This window comes from Bemisia tabaci, chromosome 7 (assembly GCF_918797505.1).
Source record: "Bemisia tabaci chromosome 7, PGI_BMITA_v3".
Taxonomy (NCBI): Eukaryota; Metazoa; Arthropoda; class Insecta; order Hemiptera; family Aleyrodidae; genus Bemisia; species Bemisia tabaci.
In genome coordinates, this window is record NC_092799.1 from 30,581,328 (window position 1) to 30,601,397 (window position 20,070).

Below are 20,070 nucleotides of genomic sequence, written 5' to 3' on the forward strand. Positions count from 1 at the left end.
GGGCCTCCTTTTCAACTTTTTCCCCGAATCTGAGCGACGCGACACCTCCATTGGCAGCTCGAGCTCATACATTTAGCGGAGCATTGCGAGTTTACTCGCAATGCTCTGCCATCACGCCTTCAATTTTGCGGATGCAGCACGGACGTCCATCAAGCTCGAATAGTTGTATCTCTGCCCCGTCGTCGACGCGCACCTTCTCCTTTGTTCTGCTTCCATATCGTGTTGGTTTCGTTTGTCTCATTTGTAGTGGTGCTTCAAGAGCTACGTGAGTAACACAGCCGAGCAAAGGAAAGATGTAACTGGCCTCATTCTTTACTTTTCTCCCGAATCAATCGAATTAATCCCTAATAACTCGAGGTGCTGCGGAGCATGTACACGCCTCGCGCCATCGCGCCTTCAATTTTGCAGATGCAGCACGGACGTCCATCAAGCTCGAATAGTTGTATCACTGCGCCGTCGTCAACGCGTATCCTCTCCTGTTCTATTTCCACATCTGCCGTGATAAGGAAAAACGCCGTATGAACATTCGAGAGTTGCCAAATTTCCTTCGATAAAGTGTTCATTTATGAGGAAAGTTATTAATATTTTAATTTGAAGTTTTCAGAATATTTGAGTAGATTTGCGCACTAAGGTTACTCTAAAACTGGAAGAAAAATATGCATGAGCTTACCGAGAAGTCGGTATTTTATCAAAGGGAATTTGGCAACGCCTGAAGGCTCATACGGCGTTCTTCCGTATCACGGCAGATAGTGTTTGTTGGCCTGATTGGCGACTTTTCGTGTAAAATAAAGTCTAGGGCACCTGAGGGTTATACAGGTTAACCCTTTCAAAAATGTATAAATTTTGAGGGACAACAAAATTACAGCGATCTCCCGGACAGGTGTATGTAATCATGTCTCAACATCAAGTAAGCACTGAAAAAATTAAGAGAAACGATGTCAAAGTCGTCCATGAACTCATAATTTTAGTTTCAAAAAATCCAAATTTCCTATTTGAAAGGCAAGAACAGAAATTCCAAAAGAATCAAAATAATAGGTTGGAACATACTCTTCTAACATTGAATTAGAAATGTTATCATGCAATATTTAAGCGAGGAAAACTCACCCTACTGCTGAAACAAATGTGTGATTCTTGTTTGCTTCTTTGGTGTTCCGTAATCTTTCGTCTTTTTTTAAAAAAAATTTTAGCTACATTTTGCATTTTTTTACTTTGCCACATTTGGCTGTTGCCACGCCTCTCAGAGGAAGCCAATGTAGGCGCGGCGCACAGTGGATCGAGTCAATCAGAGAGGTCGGACATGAAATTTTAAACTATAACTGTAAATTTTCGTGTGCAATTTGTTAAATGTTGAATTTTAAAGGGTGCCTCCCAAAGAAAATTTTACGAGGAATCCAATGGGACCACTTTCAAAACCTCAAAGTTTTGTATGAACGGAGTTATAAGCTTTTAAAGTTTCTAAATTTTGTCCGACCTCTCCCATTGACTCGATCTACTGTGCGGCACTGCGTCTCCAACCCGCTGGATAAGCAAAGTCCTGGATAACCGAGAGCCAGATAATCGAATGGTTACCATAACATAAGGAATAAATGAATGATAATATGAATTTACTAGATGGCTGCAAATGAGAGGAAATAAAAGTATTCTGATTAGCAAACGAAAAAAATGGAAACAATCTGATGGAGACAAGGAAAGTTACAATTTTGGGATCGGACCTTAAGGATTCCTTTTTTTCATATCATAAATGACAAATCCTATCCCTTTCACTTATGATTACAGCTGTATCTTGATACAAAGTTTCTGAAAATAACATTTTTCCAAAAACATCCTCCATTTTTTCAAGTTGTGGCCTGTCTTTTCTTGTTACTGTTCCTCAAAAAAAAGTTTTTTTTTTTTAAAACGATGTTTTGCTTTTGATTCCTCTCCGAAAGAAAAAAAAAAAATCAATAACTTATAGACCATGAATAAAATGTTTATTTTCACACCTTCGAAAAGAGAAATAACAACAAATCACATATTTTGCAAATAGTGAGTGGTTTAAAAACACTATACAAATACTTACAAGTTTATATACTGACAAGGATTTACAAATACTTTATAAAATTAGCCTGTTTGAAGGCGGCCAATTCAACCTAGAAAGTATTGAAAAACACAAGTCCTAATGCTCCAGATTCAAGAGGCTCCCACTGATGAGCTGGTTACCACAGAATCATGATCAACTTATTTGATACGGATTAAAGGGCCTGCATGTTTCTGAGTCACAGAGGAAATTTATTTTAAAGATGAAAAAGGTTTATGAATAATTATACAAGGAATGTAAGACAAAGAGAGACCTTCATAAAACTTGTTCCTTGAAACCCTTAAAATTATTCATAAAACATCATTCAATTGAATTGCGTTGTTTTGTTTAAATTTTAATTTTGTAAAATGTGTGTGAATGTGAATAAAATTCCAATCCAAGCTGGACAACATTGGTCGAAACAAACTACTGGTATCAATAAACCATCTGAGAGGGTTGAGTCCTACACGGCAAAAAAAAGAATTGCTGATTCAGCAATTCAATTGCTAAAAACAGTGAGTGCAATGTTTCAACGCAGATTTTACAACAAAAAAATGCTACAAAACCACATTGTAAACTAATTTAACCACGGGGGCGGTTAAAGTAGCATTTTTTTGTTGTAAAATCTGCGTTAAAACATTGCACTCACTGTTTTTAGCAATTGAATTGCTGAATCAGCAATTCTTTTTTTTTCCGTGTATTCTGAAAAATATTATTGATTAATTCTTAAGATTGTAAAGAATTGCTGATAATTATGATTACTACCAGGAAATATATTTTTTTCCCGGAAAATACATTGAAAAGATGGTGTCATAACCACAAATGAAAAATTTATCTGCAACTCTTGTCTTGAGTGCTCTATGTAGCTTAAAAAGAATACAATCATAAGCCTAAAATTAACTGGTTCCTGTCGCAAATAGAATCAAATGATTTAGGAATATATTTTCCAAAGTTTTACAGAAAACTCCTGCTAAACAGTTTGAGTTTCATTCAATTTTAATAATTGGCATTTCTTTCTTAGAAGTAAATAAAAAATTGATGAGAAAAATGAGTTTTCATAATACAAGCAGTAAACAATCTAACCCCAGAACCCCAACCATTTGAAAATTAATACACAAAATTCAGTTCGGTAATATTTTCGGAAAAATATTTCCTTTCCTTAAAAGTTATGAATGATTTTGCTAACCACTGTCACAAACATACTTAAACTTAATGATAAAATTCGGTTCTTTTCTGCTGAGCACTATTCAAATTATTTGATAAGCTGATGATGTTACTGAATTTCAGACTGGTTTTATTTCATCTTGCCTAGAAATACAAAATTTCAACAATCAGGTCAGAGAAGTTGTTTCGGGTATTAGACAGGATGAAAATTTACCTATTTGTTTAGAACAAACCGATTCAGTGTTGTAAAAATGGCTTTTTGAAAAGTGAGTTGTAACAATAAGGACATAAATCCATGATTACCCTACTAGTGTCACTTTCTAAGGACTTTTTAAAAATTCCATCTCGTAATAACCAATTAAAAAAATATTTTGACAAAAAAAAGTAACAATGCAATTCAGTAACAATCGAGGGTTGGATTCTCTGCATTATTGAACCCTGGTAACAAAATATCATTCAACAGCGATTCAAGATTATTCTGGGACTGTTTGAAAAACAAAATTTTAGCTTCTACCACCTCGGCAGCATTTATTTTTGTAAACAGGTCAACCAACTCAGATTCCGTCAAAATAGACGTATCACTATTGAGAGATATAACTTGATCATGCTTCGAGTTACCAAGGTTTTTGTAAACACCTGCTAAGAGATTAATGTCTTTGGAGCCAACAATCGAATCAATTACTTCATCAGAAAGACAGGCTGCTTTTGCACCTTGACCATTTGAATTCTGCTGTTTGTGAGTGAATTTTGGGCTAAGGGCATCTGAATTGGGAGATTGAAAATTTCCTGCAGAAGGGGTACTTGACAAAGCATGACATAAATCAAGCCTCTGCTCCATGTTCGACGAGAGATACCTATTTAAGTGACTTGATAGCTCATCTAAAATTACTGCAGCTCTTTTGCATACTTCTAAGTCAGCTTCATTGTAAAGACAGTTTATTAATACTCGAAAACAACCCAAATTATTAAGTTGAGTTAGTTGTTTAACAAAAAAAGATCTGATCTCTGCATTGGACATTGAAGCTGAGACCTCGAGGTGATGCATCATAACCGCTTGCCAAAAAATCAGCGTGTTGATACACACTTCCCAATGCAGGTCTTTAGTGCAAACTGATGAAAGAGTGGAGAATACTTCACCTTCTAAATTCACTGGAAAACCACCATTTTTATAAATTTCAGTAAAGAGCAACGGAAATTGTCTCCGAACGATGGCCTCATCTTCTGATATGATTGCATCCAGAAGTTTTCTTACTACGCTGTTTTGATTCATCTGTGACCACAAGCCATCCACTGTTACAAGATTACACAAGCAGGCAATGGCTGAGGCGCGCACATAATATTCGGAGTCTGATAGGAAAATATCGAGGACATCTTCTGCTAACTGCAAGCTGATGACTGAATTAGAAGCTGATTTTTTTACCAGCTCAGCATAGCTAGAAAGAACTTCTAGAGTTGAATCTCTCACTTCCCATGAGTTACTGTACAGATACTTTAGCAAAACACTTTCAAGATTAGGTTGAAGAGGCTTGCTAATAACATGCTCATCTCCTTTTTTTGGCAGAGATTTTAAAATATGACGAACTACACTTAAGGCAGGGGCAGTGCACGAGTTAGGAGGTAAACCAGGTATTGAGAGGAACATAACCATATCAGATAGTAACTTGCGAAATTGTTCATAATCTAAAAAATCTCCTGACCTGATGATGGAATTTTTTAATTGAAGTAACAAAATGGATGTTAGTCGACTTTCGGTAAAATTGGAGAATGGTATGATTGACGAATCTGTATCTTTAGGGACAAAATACTGATGGAATAAAGTGGTGAGTACATTGAACACAAGCATTTTGTATGGTAACAAGGCACAATCAAACTCTGATTCAAGGGCAATCATGCTAGATATTGCTACTGATTCTAAATTTGAGTGCGAAGTGAGTGTCTGTTTGAACAGAGTGATAAAATTACTAAGACTTCCTTCAGAAAAATTATTTAAAAACTTAGAGTACAGAAAACTATAATCTTCTGCCATCTTTTCACTTTCAGGACTGTGTTGTTGTAATAGAACATGAACAGGAGTCAGTCTAATGGCTAATAAACTTTCTAATAGTCCAGACTCCATCATTTTTGTGTTTACTTTACAGTATTTTGCAGCCAACTCACACATCAGAGTAACTTCTCGCAAGGAATCTCGCTCAAGAAATCGTATCAAAATTTTAGCAAGGAATTCTTCAAAATTGCTGCTGTGGTCATGTTCAAGTGCTGTACTTTCCTTTTGTTTGAAATTTAAAACCTCATTTATAACCAATAGTTTGCCAATTTTTATGAGAGTTTCATTACTTTGTGTTGTTTGAAAATCAGACCACAAATTTTCATAAAAACTAGTTCTTACAGTGAAATACTTTTTTGCAACTCCAAACTCTTGTTGCATTAAAAAACTCTCTAGCACTGAAATTAGTAAATTTAAGATTTGATTGTACTTTTTGTATTCATTTTTAAGGGAAAATACAGAGCCACTCAGGCGATACTTTTCGTAAGACTCAAAAATCTGAGATACAATCTTCAAAAAATCATCTTCACTCCTTCTGCAGGATTTGGCACAAATAGCAACCAAAAACTCTCTGCTTTCTTTCTTCACATACAAACTTTCATCTGTGATGTACATTGACAAGACCGTTTTCCACAATTCGTTTTGAACTACGTAGTCTAAGCCTTTTTCATGAGATATGAGGCTGGTCAGTAATTTGGAATAAGCAATAGGAAAAAGAGGATTTGTTTTCAGTTTTTTTTCAATCAACTCTTGATACTGTTCTAAAATAAGTTTTTCATTATTCAAGAGATCAAAGTACATTGGGTTTGAACACAAAGTTCTAAGAACATGAATAGAAAAAACTGCAACTGTAGGTTTTAGTGTTCCGCTCTTCCAATGACTAACACATGCAGTTAACCAATCCTTGTAAATGGTTTCATACAGGTTGAGTGCACACTCAAGGGGAAATTTCTCCAGAAACGAAGCAAGTTTCGATAAAATTGAATCATCAGTCACATCATAGTTCATGTCTAATAATTTAAAGAGACTTAAGCTTAACTTTTCGCTGACGGAGTACTGTTTTGATTCTTTTTCTACATTCTTAGTGCTAGACTCCATCTTGTTGATAGTTCTGGAGTACGGATCACAAATTAAGAACTGGCAGAGCTGAGCCTACAATTTGATTCTCTTTTCCTTGCAAGGTGATAACAGGTTGATGGAAAACAGGCTTTGGGTGAGAGAAAACAGGCATGCACTTATTAATTATCAATACACATTAAATTGTCTACTTTGCTTCCACTTTCGTAACCTGATATTATCTGATCAATAGCTGATAAATCACGATGACGGGCAGTGAAGTCGGCTGCTGCTGTCCAGGACATGTCATGTTCTAAATAATAGGCACCAAGAAATTCATGTGGCATTGAGCTGCTCCATTCCTGAAACAAGTATCAGTAAATTAGCACTGATCTGAAATGGAAAAAAGACCACATCAGATAATGGAGGAATAGAAGTTTTATCCTGAATTATGTAGAGTTCTATAACTTCTTCATATTCAAATTGACTTCTATAACCTGAGTCCAAGATTAGAGAATTACTTCACTTTTTGCGACGTTCAAACAAAACTTCTGCTTAGACTTTCTTCTTCAAGTTGAACTGACATTCAGTAAAACTGACTTGACTTAACTTTGCACAAAATTTCGACTATCAGATATTAGAATGATGGAAAAAGGTACTGTGAAGCATTGTCTGCAAGAATAAAGAGGCTGTAGAGATGTCGTCAGATAAGTTGACCATTGTTTACTTTTGGCAAGAAAGCGCACACAACGAATTTAGACCTCTGCACATAGCGGCGTTCGCTACTATCTACCTTGAAATCATCCATCTCATGATTGTATCGTAAAAAAACTACTTATCAGTTATGATTACTGTGTGGCTAAAAATTAAAATGTTACAAGGTTTGAAAGTATTAAAAGACTTATCTAAGCTTGTGTTCTTGCTTATGCGAGAGTTGGATGTTTTCATGCGGATAGTAGTGATGCGAAAACGCCTGCAAATCGAAAGTAAACAGTGGTCAACCTACCTGAAGACACCTCTGACTACTTTTTTATAACATCATGCTGGTGGATGAAATTTGGCCGCTGCTTAACATGTGTTCCTGTGAGAAAACACATGAAGAGTCTTCCTTTTGTGCTGATATCTTTCCAGGGGTTGGTACAATACAAAAATTTAAAGAATCCTTTCTGAAAGAGGATGCAACTTCACTTCGGAATACTGACTCTTCCATGAATGACGTTGTGTTATAATTGGGGAAAAGAAGGCTACATACCAAAAATCGTTATTTTACTAAGATTCTAACAAACCACTTATGCAGCTTTGGCCGATTGAAGGCTACTTTGAATGATTAATGTGGAGACTGCTTCACTCATGGATGCTCTGATGACCTGAAGATGACTGCTCTTTAGTAAAGGTGAATCCAGGCTTGGAACTACGCGATTTGGCCACCACGTCGCGCTGCTCAGAATAGCCGTATATATTTGCCAAAATAACAAAAACCGTAATACTTATTCAAGATTGGGAATCCAGGGGATACGGCAACATACTTGAGGAACACTCAGTAAAAAAATCTTCCCAAAATTCCCCCCAAAAAAGTCATAACTACGGCAGAAAGTGATTCCCATTGCGGCAATGGGAGAGAGAGAGACAGAACATGAGAGATTTGGTTGCGCGCTCAGCCGCCGCGGCTGAGCTGAAAGTTTCAGCCGTACTTTTTCTGCGCTTGTAATCCTAATTGCCAATATTTTTGGCTCAAAAAATCAAGCAAAAAATAATCTATATCTTGTGGATCTGCTTTTTGTAATTTGAACAATACTATTTCAGTAATCATTGAAGGAAAGTGAAATTCTCAGTGGTGACTGGTGGCGTTAACTCTTATCTTGAATTATCCCTAATCGAACCCTGGATTCACCTTCAGTATCCACTAGTCTGATATCACGAAACAGAGTAATTATGGTCCCTCCAATCTCATAAGTAATATCTGAGGTTGTTTGCACTCTTTAGAATGGCATTGGCAGAAGTTTCTAGGCCCATATGATACTTTTAAAATTTTGTGACTTACCCAAGTTACTGTATACTCCCTGTCGTTTTCAGACTAACAGAAACCCTATTTTAATTACTTGAATTCTGAGAGGGGCTTTTTTTCTTCTTTTTTTTTACTTGACTCATTTGTCTGCATCTCTCATGTGCAACTGTCCCAGCCTTGCGCCCAACAGACCCACGCCCTTTGAACAACAGCTTACAACTGCTGACAAATTTTTACTAGATCTTATGTGATAACTTGTAGGAAATGACAATGAATTAAGAACTCATAAAAGATGTTGTAGATATTTGATGTTGATGTTGAGGAAACGTTAATATGAAAAAAAAGGAAAGAAAAAAAAATTAAAATAGTAGTTTACCTCTGGAGATAACATGGAAAAATATTCTTGTCCCGAGGGTCTCCTGTACAAGAAGTATAGATGGCCGGGCTTCTTTTGGAAATTGCATGCAGCTCTATGAAGGTTTGCGTTGTTTTGTGCGTCTTTTAAGATTGATTCCGCCTGAGATTTTAAAAACCTGACTTGATCTACAATGACTTGAAGTTTGCCTGTTGTTGTGGATCGCACGTATGAATCAGCCTGAGTGAGAAATAACGTTACAGATTATAAATAACATCATTCATATTGAAACAAACTTTAAATCGAAAAAAAAAAAATTCTTCAGAGCGTTATTTAAATATTAAGTAACAAAGTATTTACAGGTGCTGTAAAATCCTCTCAATTGAGATGCAACTCGGAGTCTAACAAATTACCAAACAATTCAAAGGTTAAACTCTAAACACATGGCTCTTAGCTGCCTGTTTCAGAAAGTCTATTCCTTTTTTTCTTTTCTCAAGGCGAAACTTGTCAACTTCATTACTTGAAATTTTATAAAAATGTTTTTTATGAAGAAGGAAAATCATGGTAATTTTCAAGATATCACATTCAATTGTTTTCCAAATAGTTAGAAAAGTAAGTATGACCAGAAACCTGCAACATTACAAAACCAAAGATGAACACCAAGTTCATTGGTCTGAAAACCATAGTTTAAATGTGATCTGCGGACTGATTGTTGAAATTGATAAACAAAGCTGTAGACAAAGACATAAGGAGTATAGAGTGATCCTATTGGTTGCAACTGGTGGTTTTTACAAACTAATGAGGAAAATGGACTGACTGTCGGGTCTCTTGGTGGTCGCCGTTAGTTGGTCCATGACTTACATCTTTTGTCCATTCCAACCACCCGCTTCCACCAATAGGATACCACCATATTTTTTTTGTCTTCATTGTCTATAGCTTTGTCTATCAATTTCAATGATTGACCCGCAGGGTGTGTGAAAATTTTTGGGGTGAAGACTTACTGGAGCTAAAAGTTAGAGAGGATAAAGGAGCGTTTTCTCTCAGAACTACTTCATGAAATTTTGTCTGCTGGTTTAACACCCATGTGGCCTGACATTTTAAAACTGACAACTGCAAGGGCACTAAAGTGAGCCATCTATATATCTTGAAGTAGTGCTTGAAGGAAGCATACCTTAGCTCTTATTAACTATTGTCACCAACCAATCTCCAACTTTTCATTCCCATTACCAGGGCAATGGAGTTAGATTACCGGCTAAATAAGTTTATGCACTTTTAGACTGGGATAGAAGATTATTTGACGGTCATTTTTTGCATGGAAAGTGAATGCAAGAGGTAAGATGACTTATTTTCTGTCCATTCTAAAAGTGAATATACTCACTTGGCGCGGACGCTATTTAGAATAAATGTTTAGAAAAACTTAAAGGTCTAATTTTAAATTACAGCAATTTCAAAATTTAACTTTGCTTCAAAAAAAAAAAAAAAAAAAATCTGAGCTAAGTCAAATATCTTTACATAACTGGAATGTTAACAAAGGGCCACCAAAACGGTTGATTGTAGGTTCGCCATTCCTAAGTTGCACATTGGTACAGTGACTTGCCGCTTTTGTTGAACCTAAAGACAACCTATTCTGATTTCAAATGTTAAATAAAGGTCCAACGGGGCGTTAAAAACATTAGAAAATTTTTATTCTGATTGGCTTTGCTTGAATCACTTGGCCTCAAATTCCCCTAGCAGATGCTGGTTAGCCGAATGTTTCTAATATGATTTTATACTTATGACCTGATGGCTTTGGTGGTTCAATTAAGAATAGATATGTATGATTTCAGTTGAAAGGGCGAATATTGGCATCTTATTCCTTTCAGAACAGGAAAAAAATGAGCAATTACCTGATCAGTTTAGCCAATTTTCCAGCTCATTGAGCCTCTTTCCTCTTTGTTTTAATCCAAAGTAAAGAAGAAGGAAAAAAGGAAGGCACCTAGGGTTGCAGATATTATAAGCCCTCCTCCCCCTCCCAATTTTTAACTTCAGAAAAATTTTGAATGGATATTTGTTCGGAGGAAGACACTTTCTTTGAGAGAGTCAATATATTGTTAGTCCTTCAAAATTCAAAATTCTCTTCATTAGAAATGTTTACATTGTTCTTTATGACCCTCATGGCAGTCCAAAATGGATGAACGGATCAAAGATTGGTACAGGCAGATTGCCAGACTACACTTCTTATACATAAATTAGGTAACTTTAGAGAGTCAACATTTCCACCTTATTCAGAATAAGTAAATGTTGCTGACTTACTTTTTCAATTTCTAGAGCCAACGTCACAAGATCACTTTGAGAATGTTTGCCAACTGCATACGGGTTTAAAAGTTGATGTCCCAGAGGCGCAGGATTTCGTTCCACCAGAATGGCTGAAAAAATTTCAGGAAGGGGAATGAGGCGAGAGAGTCCAAAGACATTACAAGAAAAGAAGTAGATAGTCTAAACAGGACTTTCTCAGAATTATAGCTCTCCTTTAAGTTAGAATGATATGCCATGCTCTAAAACAATCGGAAAACTCACGGTGGCAACTGAATACTGTCAAAACCCTTTTCCTACAATAATTTCAAAAGGAGCTTTTTTTCTGCTCCGACTGTGAAAATTCCTGGGATATTGCAATGATAACGTAAGCTTCAGAATGGCGAGCTGAAAAACCTATGCACTCTGTGCTACGCTGAAGTAATTAACTGGCAAATTAAAACTGAACTTTGCGGAAAAAGGAAATTTTACTGCAGGGCCCGCCTGCCTTCCCATTTGAAAAACCAGTCTTCTGGGCTTACAAATTTCCACACAATACTTACCGATTCCAAATCCCCTTCTGAAAAGACTCAAAGGGGGTCCGTTTAGGTTCACCGATATTTACCCAATAGACGTCCCCAGACCGCTGGCGAAAACCAGCAAGGTCAAAAACCCATTTCTTTGAACCACAGGGGGATGCATCCTAACTCCGCTTTGCTGCGAAACAACACACAATGCTTGTTTGTGCAGAAAATATATTTGACGGGTACATTAAAATTCAATACAACATAGTGCAGAAAATAGTGATAGGATAAAAGTAGAGCCGAACTTACATAATAAATTGACTAGGGTTCAAATAATTGTGTAGGTACCTTCTTCCGGTTTGTGGTTCGGATCGACAAGTCTCCGCTTCATTTCACTGAGGATCACTTGAATGAAATATACTGATTACTTCGGAATTTCCGCGAGACTCTTACTACCTAAAATTGGAAAATAATTGAACTAGATTCAGGTTTTGATCGCTGAATTAGGTCCAAGAAGATTATCATGATAACAAATCAAAACAACAACAGCAGTAGCAGTCAAATCATGGATGTTTACTTTTTGCAGGCAAAGACCCCCTACGATGTGCAGGCAAGATGGCTGCGTCGCGCGACGGGAACTCAGGGCAGTTCGAGCACTCTCTTCCCAATACCTACTCTAACCCATCCTATCGTCCGCCGCCTCCAGTCCCTACCCCACCCAGCTCGTAATTCTCAAAATACTTTGGCAATATATTTTTCTGATATAATTTAAGGATATAATGTAATTATTGACATAATTATTATGATATAATTTATTTAAGGATTGAGGATGGAGAATCTTTAGAATTTATGGAGAAATCACAAGCTTGTGTGGGGGCCCCAGCGTTCCCCAAGTAGCATTTTTCAACGGAAAAATCGCGATTTTATCGCCGATAAAGTCGCGATTATCCTCGATTTTATCGGCGATAAAATCGCTAGGATCATCAACATTTGAGCGATTATCCTCGATCTTTTCGCGATTTTATTGCGATTTTATCGGCCCGAAAAAATTGCGATTTTATCGCGATAAGATCGAGGATGATCGCTCAGATGTTGATGATCCTAGCGATTGATAAAATCGCCAAAAAAAGGGGTTAAAGTTGTCAGCCGATTGCCGTTAGGTTCAGCCGTCAGGTCCTTTGACGAAGACGAGCGTAAAATCCCCGGAGCCTCCGCGGGGATTCGAACCCCAATCGCTACGGTGGAAGGCCAGCACATTGTCACTATGCTATGACCGCTATATGACTTGCGTGTGCGAATTGAAGCCTCTTATACATGGATCGGCGCTTCGCAACCTCACAACTTATGTCTTTGCGTTGACTGACACCGATTTTTCATTGGATTTTTTTTTTTTTTTTTTTTTTTTTTTTTTTTTTTTTTTTTTAATTTTCCCTCCCCTGTATTTTATTTCATACCTTGAAATACGGTTGGTAAAATAAGGTTCTATTGGTAATCTCATCATTCTGTCTCTGTAAAATTACCAATAATAGTGAGATGGCAAAGTTACCGATGGACCTTGGGAAAAACGCCAATAGTTTTTATCGACTGTGGTAGAATTACCGAGATAAAATGGTAAAGTTACCGGGGATTGATTACCAATAAAAGTGGCATTCTTACCTGAAAAAATCAGTAAAAATACCGGTTTTCAGGTAAGCTTACCAGTCTGTCTTTGTAACATTATACTAATAATTGATAAAAAAAAATGAGATGGTTAAGTTACCAACGGATCTCGGTAAAAACGGCGGCGGCGGAATAGAAACATCTTTCATCTGAGTCATTCATGCGTTAATGAAAAATTGCAATTTATTGCAATTTTATCTCTATAAAATCGCGTTCGATAATATCGCGATTTTGTTGCAATTTATCGCGATTTTTCTCCCGATAATATTGCAATAAATCGCGACGTCGATAAAATCGCGATACATTCTCCAATTAAATCGCAATTTATCGCGATCACTGCTACTTGGGTCTAAGGCATTGAAATTAATCTTAAACGTACCTATTTACATTTTGAATTTTGGTGGAAAATACGGGGGGGAGGGGGGCTTTAATTTATATCTGAGCCATGTATGTTTGATGATTAGAGGATTTACTTATTGCTAAATAGGCAGAGGATGCCAGATGATAAGGGATGAGTTTGAGGATTGTATGCGCACAAGGTATAAATGTTTTCAGGATAAAGCTATGGCAGCTAAAAACTAAGATAGCATCCTTCCTTCCTTATTGGAATCAGGCGTAGATCTCAGGAAAAATTTAAAAAATAAAAGGAGGCTATCTACGTGTGGGAGAAACACACAAGTTACTTAGAGTAAGAGTTAAATTTTAGGTAAAAAAGATGTGTAGTTGGTCGGTAAGATATTGTTTTAGCAAATTTTTCAAGAAATGTGCTAAGTGCCTCGTATTTACCTATTAACAGGAAGTTTCCAGAAGTTGTGCCATTGTGCCACAAAAAGAAATTGATAAATTTGTGCGAATGTTTAGTTAAAGTTTTAGCTTGATGGTTCGCATCTTTACATGGAAATATTTTTGGTACAATTATAATTTCCACAATGAAAGTCTGGCAACACAGCTAACTTAGCAAAATCCCTCATATTTCTTAGGAATTAAGTCAGATGTGAGGGTAAGATTTATCCCCCCCCCCCCCCTCCTCCTCTCAACTAGTTCCCCCAATGCGCACAGAATGTACTAATAAGCAGCATAAAGCAGAGGGAAAGATACAGGTATAATTAATAGATGGGTACTTATTCACAACATGGATGATTTCAAAATTTGACATCTGAAGCATTTTTGAGATAATATTAAGCACCGATAGTATTCTCCGGAGGAGGCTGCAGTGGGTGCTGCATGCATGTACACAGCCTGGCAAATACGTAAGTACAACTCTGCGTCTTTACCGACCAACTACACATCTTTTTTACCTAAAATTTAACTCTTACTCTAAGTAACTTGTGTGTTTCTCCCACACGTAGATAGCCTCCTTTTATTTTTTAAATTTTTCCTGAGATCTACGCCTGATTCCAATAAGGAAGGAAGGATGCTATCTTAGTTTTTAGCTGCCATAGCTTTATCCTGAAAACGTTTATACCTTGTGCGCATACAATCCTCAAACTCATCCCTTATCATCTGGCATCCTCTGCCTATTTAGCAATAAGTAAATCCTCTAATCATCAAACATACATGGCTCAGATATAAATTAAAGCCCCCCTCCCCCCCGTATTTTCCACCAAAATTCAAAATGTAAATAGGTACGTTTAAGATTAATTTCAATGCCTCAGAACGCTGGGGCCCCCACACAAGCTTGTGATTTCTCCATAAATTCTAAAGATTCTCCATCCTCAATCCTTAAATAAATTATATCATAATAATTATGTCAATAATTATATTATATCCTTAAATTATATCAGAAAAATATCTTGCCAAAGTATTTTGAGAATTACCCTGGTTGACTTGGGTTGGACTCGTTTAGAAGTTTAATCTCAATCAAAAATGCCAATTCCCTGAGCTGAGCAGTTTAATTTTTCTCCGCGAGTGAAATTTGTGCTTGGCGCCATTAGGAGCAAAGAGTAGGGGAGAGGAGAGAGCAACAGAGCAGAATCATGGAGTCCGAGCGAGCTGCACGCACGCTCCACCAGCTACTCCCGCTCTGTGATCGCCTGCACATCGTAGGGGGTCTTTGCCTGCAAAAACGCTCAATCCAAATCATGTGATTTAGGGCGCATGCGCAGTGGTCGTCATCTCATCACCTGACATCACGCACGGGCGGAGTTCAATCGTCGACATCGGCAGAAGTCGAATTCGAAAAAAGGGCAGACGTCGACTCGAAGCGAACGGGTCGAATGGTTCCGCGAACTGCCGCGAATGTCATGAACATTCGCCGGGGCGAGTTCGGACGAGTTTGTTATTGTTTCTCATTAAACTATAAACTAACCCCTTTTGAGGACGTAAGTAATCGTAATAGTACATCTACCTATTTAATAGTCAAGAACGTCTAATATTTTTCACTGAATAAATTTTCGCATGTCGTCGGATAAATTATTTTTTTGGCAGTGTGTCTGTTTAGTAGTAATTTCTTGCCTAGCCACTGCTGTTCATTGTCGGAACGGTGGGAAGTTAATCGAAGCTGTTCAATCCGGAAGTGTTTTTGAGTCAGTTTAAATTAATTAATTAATTTCTTTTTCAGTCTGAGCCCTAATTGAGTGGACACTCTACGACTTTCGCGTAGGTAGGTGGAAAAATCCACTTTTTGAGGAAAATGTACCTAGTCTTTCAGCAGTTCATAGATTATCTCCACTCGCTACCACGCCAAAGGAGCATATCATTGCGTCTGATCATTGAAGGTTTCTTGAGAACCAAGTTGATGAAAAATGCAGATGAAACTGTAGCTTTTCTTGTTCTTGAAAAACTTTAATGGCAGATTTTCTTATACAGCGAGGGAAACGTCTCTGCTCCATGGTCATAGTCGCCATGACTGAAGATTTCTTCGATGGTAAAGTTCCTTATCACCTTTAATACGCTTTAATATCACAGGTCTTTACATCTACCTCATTGTAAGTTGCTTTCAAGCCTCTACTTTGACAACTTTATTCTTGATGTGGAAGCCAACGTTTTGTTACCCACAGGAGTTACTTGGAAATAAATACATTCATGTAGGATACCTAGAATTTACTACCGACACAGTTTCCTTTGCTTCAATCTGCTTTTGCGCAGTTCCTCATACTGTAACGTGACAAGACTGAGTCATAGAAGGGTGCCTCGGCTCCCTTCTAAAGAGAGACAGGGTGCTGAAAACACGAACACAAAAAGATTAGAGGATGAAACACTTGAGGCCCAGCCTCAAAGAAGTACAACTGGAACTTCTCACACTAGTCCTAATCGGAACATTTTAATTCAAACATGGAAAAAGTTATGACATAGGTACCTATCGAGCATTCTTTTTGCACATCGCGGTAAGACATGATACTTTCAAAGACGAGAAAAATCAAGTTTATTTTCCATGAAATTAAAAAAAAAATTAGGCATTTTCACCGCGACTTGTTTCTGAAAACACAGAAATGAGACATTGATTTTTACACGCAACTTCATAAGAGTTTTTCACTTTCATTGAAGAAATTTGAAGTTCATTTTATAAATCCTTCCATTTTAAGGGGATGCATAATGAAGGTGACATCACTTAACCACAATCCTATCTGCAGTTGCATCATTTCAGATGTTCTTAAATTTTTTACTATTTTGAAGCATAACGGATCAGTACATGAAGAAAAATTGCATTTAATGCACCGATTCTGAGGTGCTATCAATCCATATTCCTTGCACAATGGAAATTTTTCTAGGTTCACCATTGATGTGTATGTCTTATCACATTAAAAGATAAAAATAAATAAAAAAAGCCACTTAGCGCCCCAGCTGGGTCTTATTAGAAAAGATATTAAAAAAACTTAAATTCCCTCCAAGTATCAGAATGGAAAAATCCTGAAGACCTTTCTCTTCAAATCATGGTGCAAAATTAAGAGGAGAACGTTTCTCCAAAGTTCATTTTCAATTAAGTCTATTATTGGACATAGCCTTTCTCTGATGAAGAAAAGGAAGACATTAATGGTGACGCTAGGCTTTTATTGCTCATCAGTCGAGGTCAAATTAAAAATCGAGACCTGTTTACTTAGGTATCTACTTTAAGGGTCAGAAACAAAGCATAAATTTAGTTTAATTTACAACCATTGATGGAATTTCCTGATCCATTGTGGCTCTCGTTCTGCTAAGAGAGCTACTTAAACTTAGAGGTCTTTAGTGTCGTCCACGGCAAAGACAAGCAGCCTATACATAATGCTCCATTTGCAACAAACGATAAAATGAAAAGTAAAATAAAATGCACAATGGTGAACTAGGTTCGATTGGTTCGGTGCGTTCGGGCATCGACGTATGACCGTTCGCGAATCGACCTCTGACCGTTCGCCACGAATCGACCATTGCCGATGTCGACCTTTGCTACTCGTTCATCACGCACAAAGGATTGTCAAAAAGGCGGGAATTACCAGCGAATCAGAAACGCCGACCGGGGACCGGTTCGTTTTCTCTCGTTTCGCGCTTCGTTAACGTTACGGGTTACGCTTTACAACCTCGTGCCATTGCCATTTAGCCATTTTCTCCGCTTTCGCGAATTGTAACTTTTCGCACTTCAATTGCAATTTCGTCGTGGGTCATATCTCGCAACTTGAGTCTTATCACGTAAGTAATTAAGTTATTCTCCCCATGCAGGCGAGCTCGATCGAGATTTCTCCTGCTATCTATTCAGGCAGCATCCACCCGTCGTTTTCCACTTTCCACTTTTTTTTCAGGGGGAGTTTTTTAGGATTTGGCTGGGTGGCTGCCACCACCTAGAATCGTTCTGTAATCTCTTAATATTTGCAATACTTTACATTATTCACTATTCGGTCGTAAGATTGAATCTTTCCAGCTTTTTGCATTAGCCGTCTGTCTGTTCAACCTGGTATCTGCTGAGGTTGAAAGCCCAACGCACTTTTTAATCGTCAGTATTGTCAGCAATTTGTCAAATTGGTGTAGCTCATTGATGATGACGAAACTACCCTCTCGCACTTAGACCTGATTATTAGGAATACTCAACTATTGACATTTCAGCTTGGGCCAGAGGAAGCTCGGCAGTGAAGAATTCTGCCTCCGACTGTCGTAGTCCAGTTTCTGAAGTTTCACAACATATGACTTGTTATGCCCATCATTCCCTAATGTGCTAACTTAGACCCGTTTGATGACTGACCTAAAACTGTGCCCCAACTCTTGGAACTTGGTCGACAAGACAAGATTAGGCCTCTCTTAACCATGCAATACATCGCAGTTCGATGTCTTACTATGCTGCGATATACTTTCAATATTAGGCCTGCAGCACAGTTGGAATTGCAACCTAAACCACCAAAGCATAAGGATGAGCTATCAAAAGGCACTACGAGGGAAGGCCAACAATTATTCAAACCATATGCCAATCCTGTCCACAATGCAGGCTTTCCAGTAAAATAATGGAATTTTCCTGATATGCCCGTGAAGGATTTTGATCTACATATATAGTGTACATCTGTTTCAACAAGCTTCAAATTCTGGTCAGAAACTCCAGGAAACCACACTAACGACATATCAGCATGAATAACAAGTCTGTCAAAGCTCTTCTCGGATAGCTTGATCCTTTTTTGCCCTACAGCATAGCACCCGAGGACGAAGTTATCTGAAACAGGCTCTAGGTTCCTGTGCGCTAATGCTTTGCAGCAAGTAGCTACTGCACCTTTATTCAAAATGGACTTTAAGTGAGGCAACCAATCGGACCTAATTTTACCGGAAAGAACAAAGTCACATTAAAATTGAATGAATCGAAGGAAGTTTGAGGCCTTGCTCCTTCTAATATTTATGCCTGAAGGATTGAGCGTTTTTGCAGGCAAAGACCCCCTACGAATGAGCAGGCGATCACAGAGCGGGAGTAGCTGGTGGAGCGTGCATGAAGCTCGCTCGGACTCCATGATGATTATACTCTGTTGCTCTCTCCTCTCCTCAACTCTTTGCACATCACATAATGGCGCCAAGCACAAATTTCACTCTCGGAGAAAAATTAAACTGCTCAGCTCAGGGAATTGACCTTTTTGATCGGGATTAAATTTCTAAAAGAGTTCAAACCAAGTACTAACCAGGGTAATTCTCAAAATTCAAAAGACATTTTTCTGATATAATTTAAGGATTACCTAAGGAGGGAAAATCTTTAGCATATCTGGAGAAATCACAAGCTTGTGCGGGGGCCCCGCAGCGTTCTGAGGCATTGAAATCAAATTCTAAACGTACCTACTTACATTTTGAATTTTGATGGAAAATATGGGGGGGGGGGGGCTTCAATTTTATATCTGAGCCATGGGGATGCCAGATGATGAGGGATGAGTTTGAGGGTTTTTGCGCTCAGCAGAGATGTTTTCAGGAGCATGGGGGGAACTAGTTAGGAGGAGGGGGGGGGAGAAATATTACCCTCTCCTGACTTCAAGAAATATGAGGGCTTTTGCTAAGTTAGCTGTGTTGCTAGACTTTCATTGTGGAATTTGTAATTCTACCAAAAATATTTCCATGTGAAGATGAACCATCAAGCTAAAAATTTAACTCAGCATTCGCACAAATTTATAAATTTTTTTTTTGTGGCACAATGGTACAACTTCTGGGAAACATCCTGCTAAAGGTAACGAGGCACTTAGCATATTTCTTGAAAAATTTGCTAAAAAAATATCTTTGCACATTTCTGCTTTTGATAACTTATACCTACAAAAGTACATAACGATCCAAAAAGTGGTGAATTTTACCAGTCATCAGGCATCAAGAAATATGGGAGCATACATATAGCATTAGGTACCTAAGATGACATTTGAATCAGTGAGTTCGAAAATACAACAACTCGGAAAAAAAAAATTTCAGGAAACACCTAAAACTTCGCAGCGGGCGAAGAAGTTAGATGAAGAAAAACTTTTTTGGTGCCAAAGGACGCAAGAAGTACTCTAGAGACTTTCACGCACCAAGTTTCAG

General features: G+C 37.7%; 3 protein-coding genes across 3 annotated transcripts in view; 1 reads left to right on the forward strand and 2 right to left on the reverse strand.

The window, feature by feature from the left end:
- Positions 1 to 1,948: 1,948 nt before the first annotated feature.
- On the reverse strand, positions 1,949 to 6,362 carry LOC109042724 (uncharacterized). Its single transcript, XM_019059635.2, has one exon. The coding sequence runs from the start codon at positions 6,360 to 6,362 to the stop codon at positions 3,618 to 3,620; it is 2,745 nt and encodes a 914-aa protein (XP_018915180.2). The 3' UTR covers positions 1,949 to 3,617.
- LOC109042733 (uncharacterized protein C1orf50) lies at positions 6,019 to 11,983 on the reverse strand. Its single transcript, XM_019059648.2, has 4 exons — positions 11,824 to 11,983; positions 10,973 to 11,085; positions 8,702 to 8,920; positions 6,019 to 6,682 (listed from the first exon to the last, which is right to left on the reverse strand). Exons 1-4 carry the CDS (start codon positions 11,864 to 11,866, stop codon positions 6,503 to 6,505), a joined length of 555 nt encoding a protein of 184 aa, XP_018915193.1. The 5' UTR covers positions 11,867 to 11,983; the 3' UTR covers positions 6,019 to 6,502.
- A 3,292-nt stretch (positions 11,984 to 15,275) lies between these two features.
- Positions 15,276 to 20,070, forward strand: part of LOC109043503 (uncharacterized) — a 62,440-nt gene continuing 57,645 nt past the window's right edge. Inside the window, exon 1 of the mRNA XM_072302251.1 lies at positions 15,276 to 17,736. The gene's annotated coding sequence lies outside the window, so the exon portion shown is untranslated. The remainder of the gene's footprint in view (positions 17,737 to 20,070) is intronic.

Bases quoted from the DNA above. Each gene is read 5' to 3' on its own strand.
- LOC109042724 (XM_019059635.2), bottom strand. From the start codon at position 6,362: ATGGAGTCTAGCACTAAGAATGTAGAAAAAGAATCAAAACAGTACTCC.
- LOC109042733 (XM_019059648.2), bottom strand. From the start codon at position 11,866: ATGAAGCGGAGACTTGTCGATCCGAACCACAAACCGGAAGAAG. The intron at 11,086-11,823 runs GTACCTACACAA...AAATTTTTTCAG, and splicing joins GAACCACAAACCGGAAGAAG to CCATTCTGGTGGAACGAAAT. The intron at 8,921-10,972 runs GTAAGTCAGCAA...TTTCTCACTCAG, and splicing joins TGGCTCTAGAAATTGAAAAA to GCTGATTCATACGTGCGATC.